The sequence below is a fragment of the Coffea arabica genome, chromosome 1e (assembly GCF_036785885.1).
Source record: "Coffea arabica cultivar ET-39 chromosome 1e, Coffea Arabica ET-39 HiFi, whole genome shotgun sequence".
Taxonomy (NCBI): Eukaryota; Viridiplantae; Streptophyta; class Magnoliopsida; order Gentianales; family Rubiaceae; genus Coffea; species Coffea arabica.
In genome coordinates, this window is record NC_092311.1 from 54,677,517 (window position 1) to 54,687,638 (window position 10,122).

General features: G+C 35.5%; 1 protein-coding gene across 9 annotated transcripts; it reads right to left on the reverse strand.

Moving 5' to 3' along the window:
- Nucleotides 1-2,745: 2,745 nt before the first annotated feature.
- Nucleotides 2,746-8,535, reverse strand: LOC113718022 (serine/arginine-rich splicing factor SR30). Of its 9 annotated transcripts, none has more exons than XR_011821258.1 (15): nt 8,354-8,530; nt 7,571-7,659; nt 6,862-6,927; nt 6,711-6,785; nt 6,503-6,614; nt 6,370-6,416; nt 6,124-6,181; nt 5,851-5,900; nt 5,669-5,725; nt 5,477-5,586; nt 5,285-5,383; nt 3,932-4,019; nt 3,695-3,849; nt 3,406-3,439; nt 3,159-3,249 (listed from the first exon to the last, which is right to left on the reverse strand). XR_011821258.1 is itself a non-coding variant. In XM_027242944.2 (14 exons), exons 2-14 carry the CDS (start codon nt 7,652-7,654, stop codon nt 3,049-3,051), a joined length of 897 nt encoding a protein of 298 aa, XP_027098745.1. In that variant the 5' UTR covers nt 7,655; nt 8,354-8,535; the 3' UTR covers nt 2,746-3,048. The 9 variants fall into 9 exon arrangements, 2 of the variants coding, with proteins under 2 accessions (XP_027098745.1, XP_027098728.1); XR_011821257.1 differs by having other exon boundaries at nt 3,406-3,508; XR_011821255.1 differs by having other exon boundaries at nt 3,644-3,849.
- Nucleotides 8,536-10,122: the final 1,587 nt, after the last annotated feature.

Consider the following 10,122-nt stretch of genomic DNA (forward strand, 5'->3'; position numbering starts at 1 on the left):
TATCTAACAACAGTGTCTACCACGTCATTACAATGCATACACACTGTTTTTGAAAAATGACATTCACGTAGTTATCCACAATTTTTGCATAATTCATAGAACATATTTTCTATGTTAATACTTTGAATGTAAGCAAGTATTCGAAAATATTTAACATAGTAAGAATGAAAAAAGGTATAGGTTATGATTATAAATTTAAAAAATTTGTGCAATAATTAAATTAAATAGAGTAAGTTTACTGTATGCATGATTGTATATTTGGATATCCATACTCTCTTTGAATTTGCTATCAACAATGCTTGTGATGTTATAAAATTACTTGACTTCAACCACATAACTAACTTTCGAGCACATGTATTATTTTCAAACCTACAATTTTTTGAAATACATATTGATAAGAGTATGAAACAACATTAAAAGTTTAATGTAGTGTTACTGATGGAACTCACCAACTGCACAGGTATCGAGCAAAATCTAAATTGTGATTGATATACAATTTGTTAGCTCCAATTGTACAAAGTGATGGTTCTGTATAGTATGGTTATAGTCACTAAAAAACTATTCAAATTATAAAGAGTATAAGTAAAAGCATTTGATTTACCTCTGAAATTTCGTACGCAAATACCACATGCTAGTAAAATATTATTTTTTGTAGCAGATTGATATTATAGGATTTGTAGTATATTCAATAACTTGATACTCAAATCACCGATGAAGCAAAATTTGCCTAAATAAGCTTTACAATGTCCTAACTCCTTGGAAAAAAAAAGTGCTAAATAGTCCTAATTGACATCGCAAGTTACCACAACGTGCCAGTGGCATCTAGGCCTAATTTTTTTTTTTTTTGTCAAAATCTAGTCCTAATTGGTTTTACTGTTTCTTGATCATGTTGTATGCTTCCGAATTAAAATTGTATTAAAATAGCATGTGAATGAGCATTTATCTTTAATTAAGGAGTAAAAAGGATTTAAAGTATAAATAACAAACTATACACGGTTTATAAAGTAGACTATGGGAAAGTTTTAAATTTTAAATTTAACTGGTGATAGGGTTGGTTATAACCCACTACTTTTTATGTATTAAAATAAATACAAAAATATAGACAAAAATCTATAACCCACTACTTGTTCCTTTCTTGGGATTTTTTTAGGGTTAAATATAGTAAACTCCTTAACTTTACATTTAACTGTACTTTACCCCCTCAACTTTATATTTAGTTGCACATTTGTGATTTTTTTGAAACGTAATTGTAATTTGCAAAGCTCATTTGTAGGGTTGGTTATAGGGTTAGTGTGGTGACAAATATTTCTTAATTATAAAAATATAACATTGTATTAAAATAGCATACGAATGAGCATTTGTCTTTAATTAAGGAGTAAAAATGATTTAAAGTATAAATAACAAACTATAAACGATTTATGAAGTAGATAGTGGGGATGTTTTAAATTTTAAATTTGATTAGTAATAGGATTGGTTATAACCCACTACTTTTTATGTATTAAAATAAATACAAAAATTTAAAAAAAAGAATGAGAAGTTTGGAAGTCATTGAGAGGGTGTTTGCTAAAAACCCATTCTGCAATACATATAGATATAGATTGCGATCTCAACTGTCAAGTGCGAACTCTGCTGTTTCTTTCCTTCGCCACATACATACGTATAAGGCCATAGTGGAACACAAACAATGGGCTGGGCTTTTTATTATTATAACTACACTATTTTAGCAAGTGGCAAATTGAAGCAGTTGCTGTCCAAATTGCTTCTTTTTTCTTTTTTTTTTGGCTTTGAATGATAACCACGTTTAAAAATATTTACTGCCAAATAACGGCCGTTCTAGCCGGTAATGCCGACAAATTTGGTTAGTTCAACTCCTGGAGAATGCGTCAACATTCTTCCTCCATATCTCTAACAGAAAAACTTGCTAATATAATTAAAGTATATCATTCTCTGAACACATCTTTTAAATAACTTTACATACGTTGCAACATAAAAAGTAATGCAGTAAATAACAATTCTATAACTCATCCTTTTCTTTGATTCATTAATGATACAGTGTGTAGACTGCACATCTGGTAGCTCGAGAAGATAACCAATCATTTCATGCCACTTGCAAAAAGACAACCCTGCCTGAAGCGGGCGGCTTTCCTTATCTGGATGGTGCGGCCCAATCTGCGTTAACGCAGGACGTTTCCTCTCCATTGAAGAAGGGAATTGTCGATGCTCAAACTAACATCCGCCACACATTTTGAGGAGGACGCCAATTCCTAGGTTGCTTTGGGCATTCCTTGTCGCTGTGGCACATGCACATTCTGCGCTGTTGACAAGAAGACCTTTCACTGTGCAGATGATATTCTGATCAAATAAAAAGTTCAAACAAAATTTGCCCATCCTATAGGCAAATCAACGTGACTACTGATTACCTTGAATACTTCCCAGCAGGCACCCAGTGACAGGAAAAAAAAAAAATACTATACCAACACTAACATATTTTGACATCCTACATCTAGCCTATTAAAAGGAACGACCCATTGCTTTGCTGCAAATCAACAAATGACCTGCACGTACGAGGAGTACCAGTAACGGTGGCTGGCTGCGTGCATAGGCTATGGAGGGAGTCAAATTGACTAACCAAACTAGAAGATTGGTTATTCTAGGTTGGTGCTACTGCTAAAGAATAATAATCTCGTGTAATCAGAATTATCTGGCCCAATATAGACAGCAATTAAAGGAACCACTCGGAGAATCTGTAGCGCCACAAGGAAATGTTATAGTTAATCGAGGACCAAGCCATCTGCAGGCCCTCCACGAAATATTAATTCATGATTACATCTGGACAAAATGCCAAATTCAACATTCCACCATTCTCGCGATCAAATGTCCCGCAACATGCCCATACAAGAAAACACAAAATAAAATGGTTCCTCATACATCAATAACTCTGTTAACCACGATTGACAACCAACTGCAGATCCTAATACGCATCTAATCCAGCAGAGAGCACCTTATCTGCAGATCTAGGGCGCAGCAGAAACCAGCGAATACCATAGCTCACCTGTTGAACACTTCAAACAGTCAGAAACATCAAGAAGAAAGAAAAAGGCCACAGATTATCAATTCTTTAAACAGTGTGGTTCCAAACAAGAACTACCTTGATGGACTTTTGCTCCTACTACGAGTACGGCTCCTACTCCTGCTTTCACTCTTACTTGGGCTGCCCCTTTTTGGGCTTTTGTTAGCACGTTTCTGGCGCTAAAGTCATCCAACAAAATGAAACAGCAACACAACACAAATATTCAAATTACAAGGAAATCCACATTCTACAGGACCATAAAGGTAAATAAAAGGCTCAACAACGAAAACATGAATCCAAGTTTCAAAAGTTATTTGCACAGAAGATCTACTCACAGATGGTGAGGGGGATCTGGATCTTGATGGAGATCTGCAAAAGTTCCAGAAACAACCCAATTTAATATCCACATGTTCCTCTTAACAACTCTGATCCAAGAGCCTTGTATGCCATTCCACGTCAGAGTTTACCACAATCAAAATAGAAAAGAGGATATTCACAAACATTTAGCAGTACACAAGGGAAAAGCATCATATTCAACCTAAATAAATGGCCCAATTAAGTTAGGATAAGAACCTTCAAAAAGCCAACAAAGCTCCTTAAAAACACGAATAACCAGAATCATACTATGGAAGTCAGAGAGTATGCTTTAATTAGCACGGAAGCTTTGGAGACAGTTAAAACGTTTCTACCACACATAGATGGCGGTCCCAAAATTCATATGCCAATTAGTTCATAGTCCCGCTTCACCATCAAAATCCATGATCTTCTTGTTCCCATATCTAGCACCGATGGACATTTACGATGCTTATTAGAACAGTCACCATGAAGGATTCCAAAGCTGCCATCTAAAAGACATCATACCTCCACAACCAAAAGAGTTGTAGGCAACTGAACCATATCCCATCAAGATCATATTATGCAATCCCCAGATCGCTGCATATATCCATATCTAGAAAAACAGAGAAGGTGATTCCATGTCTGAAAAATAAAGTAAACAATTGAAGACACTCCTACAAGGCGTCCTTTAAAAAAAAAAAAAGACTAAACTCCTATGAAAACATAAGTGTAGGTGACAGAAACAGAAAAAGAGGGTGAAGAAAGGGACGAGCATCATGGCAGTAAACTGTTGAATGATCACCAAGGAAAAGCAGGCTTGCCGGAATGAAAGAACCCAAAGGGCGGGTGCCTTAACTCTTACATAAAAAATGGCGGTAGCAAAGAAGATATTCCTCGAATCAATAATCAGACGTTGCAGATTGACACAGATATATCAGTCTTGACTAGGCAATTTAAAATTAATGGACTACTGAGTCAGAGTGCAAACAGAATAAGAATCTTTTGGCCATGTCCATAGCAATTAAGTTCAGAAATTCCACAAAATAAAGAAACTAGCCTGTAAAAGAAAACACCTCAATGACTATACCACCTTCTACGAGTATATTATGCCAGTGTAAGATACCAGTATAACATACCCAACTGTTTATGAGGAATAAATAGCTCGGTAGAAGACTTTAATTCTCCAACTCAAAGTGGCTCACCATTTGATGTCCAGAACCAGGTCACATAATGAAAAAGAATGTCGGCCTTGAAGAATCATTTGTTATGATAAATCATGCCAATGAAATGCATAAAGGCAAAATCCAGCACAACTGTCAAATCACAAACAGACGAATGCTAAAGGAGAGAACCCAACCCATATATTCAAGGGAGCCTCTTGAAGAATGCCAACCATTAACAAGGCAACACCCAAGCAATTAAATTATGGAAACCAAAAAGAACAAGAAGATAATAGGTATCAAGCATCAACAAAATAAGAACACCAGAAGTATAATTCAGCAAGTCAGAAAAATTGTCAATTGCACAAATACCAGAACCAACGCTTTTTTAATAAGGTCGTAGTCGGTCCAAGCCAGACATTTCTCCATTATAATACCATGCATGTGCATGAATATATAGCCTGTTATAAAGGCAGAACAGAAGATATATTTCTGAAAGGCTGATTAAAATTCATCTTTCATGCAACAAATTCACCAAAACTAGATGATGTCCACAGCACTCTTTTGGTTCTTTCTTTGCTAGCATTTTATCATAATATTGAATCACAAGGAAAACTAATATCAGTTAATATGAGATGAAAGAAGTAGTCCTTATTCACAATACACTATAACCTTGAGCATACATTCAAAGTAAGAAAAACCACCAAATGATCCTTACCTTGAAAGAGATTTTGCTCTAGACTTAGAGGGAGACCGTGAAGATGCAGACCTCGAGCGGGATCTTGAACGGCCAGAAGATTTAGCTTTAGGAGACTTGCTGCATGGGGATTGAACAAGTTCACACACATATAAGGAAACTACATGATGCTACAAAAACTACATGCTGACCAAAAAACAGCAAGTATCCAACCTCATGCTCCTACTCCGACTGTTACTCGGGCTGCGGCTACCACTCTTTCCTCTCGAGTAAGAACGGCTGCGGCTGCGGCTCCTAGAGCGGCTAGAATCATATTCCTTCACCTGCATGAGGATGAAATAGCCAGGATGTATATACAGCTACGTGACAATAGTATGAAAGGTTAAAACAATCTTTGCATCCTACACGTATTGTTGCACGAGAAAAGGAATTCCGGAATTCAGACTCATCAAGCTTCCTGATCTGCATATATTAGAAACGTGTGCATTACACAGAGATCAGGCATTCTCCAGTAGCTTCACATAGAATGGAAGGCAACAAACAAAGGCAATCTACAGCTTTAAGCATTTTATGTAAAAATAACTCACAGAATATTTCATATCATCATAATTTGTATAATCCACAATTCCTGTAGTGCCTGCAAGTTTCATACAGTTAAAACGAAAGACCACATATATATCCACCATAATAACAGCCAAAACTACTCAACCAGATAATCCCCTTCACACCCTTTCGAGGGCCTCTTCAATTATATGAACATGAAATGATGTTACAGCCCAAAAGCTTGGGTAAAAGTGGAAAACTTATGCCCATATCACCAGAAAAAGAAAACTCTGAGGATTAGTCCCTTGTATGCTTACCACTCCCTTCCCGGAAAACTTGGGAGAAACAGACATCCCCAGCTCGACGCATGTGATCCTAGAAATAGAAGCATGAGCAAAAATTTCGGAATGAGAAACATGGTGGATTCTAAATACTACATTTGATGATTCTAGTCTGTAAGAAACTTAAATGTCTACAAAGAGACTTAGGATAAAGACTTGTTTGCAATACTATGAATATTCTAGGTATCCAAAAGGATAAAACTAAAGGATTCCACTGCTCACCTTAAGATCCTGCCAGGAAGCAGAAGGCGGCAATCCAGTGACTAGCACTGATGTGAAAAAGAAGAGTAAGGCAATTAGCAATAACACCAAAATATATAGATGTTATATAGAGAATTATCCATCAAAGACATGCCTCTGTAGTCAGATCGCCTGGAAACTCCACCACGGGGCCCTCGGCCACTGCTGTGGTTACTATAACGATCAGTTGATGATGAATGACCACGCCCCCCATGCGCCAGTTCCACCTGTATTAATCAGAATAAGTGTATTTTAAACATCACATCTGGTATAGGAACATATTTTGCATAATACAAATTGCAGATGCAAAATGCAAAACAAACCCGCAAACGATGTCCATCAAAATCATAACCATCACGACCACGGATAGCATCCTCTGCATCACGGGCCTCCTCGAACTGTATTAAAAGATGATTATTAACAAAAACTTGCAGAGTATTGAATACAGTGCATGCCAAGCAGCTATAAACTCACCTCCACAAAAGCATAACCTGGAGGCCTAGGCGGAACTTTCAAATCAATATGCGCTATTCGTCCATACTGCAGTTGAAACCAAACAAATGAGACCAATTATGACAGGTAGCTCAATTAAGATTAACTAAAATTAAAAAAAAGAAAGAAGAGGTCTTTTCCTCTTTGGGACGGGACTAAAATCTCTTCAACTATATGGCATGTATTTTAAGACACGTATGTTCGTTTTGGCTTCCATAATAATAAATCAGCTCCTTAATAAGAATTCTCCAAGTCAGATTCTGATGCTTAGAAATCTAGGTTCACCTCTTATCTCTGTAGTTCTCAACTTCTACTCTTATTGATTTGCCACGAACCATTATGATCTTGCTTAACATCATTGTGACCTTAAGTTTCATGAATGTCCACTTGCAACCGCATTTAAAAGCTCCATTTAACAGGATAAGACAATTCAACAACACTGGCCTAGCGAAGGAAAAGTGACTTCTTTCCACAAAAAAAAAGGCTTTATGTTACTCTCTTACAAATGAAGGCCGGACACCTGCACCCAGTTTTTTTCCCCCAATGAGGCATATATGATAAAGCAATGGTGAAGTTCACCTCATAGTAACATTCTCTTCACTAGTACCTCCTTAGACACAGCAACCAGCTTTAACTCTAATAAATGAGAGTATAAGAACTTTAAGAAGCAGCACAAGAACAAATAAAATACCTTGTAAAACAAATCTTCCACTTCACGCTCGCGAATGTCACCAGGAAGGTTACCAACGTAAAGAGTTCTACTTGAGCGACTCATTCTTCCTAACACATCCAAAACTTAAAAACTCAAAAAAAAAAAGCAACCAACTTTGAAATCAACTACATCAAGTATATGTTTGGTTGACTATCAGCATTGAAACTGAATTATAAATGAAATTATATGCCATAGAAATGCTACTTAATGTCAACAGCATGGAATTTCATTTCAATCCCAATAGAGAACCAAACAAATGCTAAGAAGCAAAAAAACATTTGTAAACCTGAAGCAGGTCTTGCTTTTTATCGGGCAATGGTGATTAATGAAATTAACTGCGGGTCCAAAAGAAAAAAGGGCAAAAAACGCAGAGGCAAATTACAGCAATTAAACAGATCAAACAATCAGTTAAAGCCCTCGGTCACATGCATTTAACAAATTAAAAACGTAAAAAGAAAATTATAAATTTCTCTAGTCAATTTATGAATGAAATTATAAATATCTGAGGTGTTTGACCATACCAAAGCGAATTAAGTGATCTCAGGCATTACGGAAGTTAAAGCAATACTAGGTATTCGTACAAGATAGCAAGGCACAGGTACAAACAACAGGACAACCAGAGACAAAAGAAAATGCGATAGCGCCAAAAAATAAAAGGGAAAAAGATCTTTTGGTTATAAGAACCCAATAAACCGGAATAACTAATACTATTGAAGAAGCTAAAAAGCTCGTAACACCAATTCTTAGATCAGAGCAACATACTTGCAGAGGATGGAAGGTGGCGCAGAGGACAACGAGATTCGCGACTGATGAGAAAACTAGGGATTAGGGTTTGGGGGTTCTGCGAGAGAGGCAAGAGTCAAAAGGAAGCCCGGTACAATAAGGAGACGTACGGTGTAGTTTCGTTGCACGTGTCAAAAAAAAACATTTTATTTTAAAGACTCCAAACAGGTTCTTCATCTATACCTCCATTTTGCACAAGCATTTTATCTATAAAAAAAAAAAAAAGTAAAAACTCATTATGCTACGCAGCCAGCCCATGAGCTTACACCAAATAAATATATATGAGATAATTTCAGATACCTGCCTAAGGTTTCAAGCTAGTATTTCACCAGCCTCCTTTCAAATTTCAAAAATTACATTAATCTCCCTTAAAATTAATTATCTTGTAATATTTAGATCCAATCAATAATTAAAAAGTGATATTAGGAAAGAAAAATAATTATGATTCCATCATTGTCCCTCTTCTACTACATTATTTAATTAATTTAATATCAAGCTACATGTTAAAGAAAAACACTAAAATCGCTATTTATTATTAGGGATTAAATCATATATAGCATAAAAAAATATATCATTCTATATATTTTGCTTAACGTAAGATCCAAATTGTTGTTTCCAATTATAAATTCATTATCGAACAAGATCAATAACAAATAATTATAAAAATTTGAAAGCAAAATACTCCAAAGAGCGAACTTTAATATCATAAAAATCTCTAACAACTAATTTTAATATGTTTATAAGAATATTTCAAAAAGATTCGTGAACACATATGTAATTGTAAAGAATAATTAAATATGACTTTGAATACCTTATATATTATTATGGACTGGTGTGTACATCTTGTATTTTCCTTGAAAAAGTTAATTATACACAAAATTGGTATTATTTATTTTTCTAAAATAAAATAGCATAATTAATTTTATTACAAGCCATGTATTATTTTTAAAAAATATAATTAGATTATTTTAAAATTAAAAGTTCAAGTTGAAGTTTGAATTCTACTTGTTTAGTTTAACAAGTCAAAATTAAGTATGAACTCAAATATCTATACGAGTTAACAAATCAAATTTCAGCTACATTTTAATGCTAGATCGAACTCAAACTATTTGTATAATATACAAAAAAGGCTCAATAGCAAGTATTTGACTCTATTTAATCACTGAGATTTGGTTTAGTGGCCACTAAAAGGGAATTAAATCAGATTGGGAGTTCGAACCCCACCCATAGTAAAAAAATTCAAAAGAGGTACCAGAGCACTTCTTTGGTTTATTCAGATTCTTATATATATTAGTTTCTTTTACACAAGCTTTTTTTAGACTTATTGTAAATTAGAATAGATTAGGTTATAGAAATGTTATATATATAAAAAAAAAATATTCAACTCATTGGGCTTGCGAGCTAAGTTGGATTACAGGTCTGTAATACGGTAAGAATGGTCTTGATGAAAAAAAAAATAAAGATACCAAGGACACAGAAAATCTAGTGGCAAGCTACCCACACTTCCCGCAGCCCAACAGCCCACACTCAGATTATAAGCAGAGAAAAGAGAGGGAGTACATAACCGGGCCCACGTCCTGGTCCCGGGGATCACTGTAAACCAAGAAACTGTGTCAAGCGTCCGCGCGTTCCCTCTGTATAAAATAGCACCGTTGGATAAGGCAAGTCGCAAATAGTCAAGTACAAATCACTCTAATCGGAGGGCTATCTACGCGAGTTTCCGAAGTGGTAATGGACCTTAGCGCGTG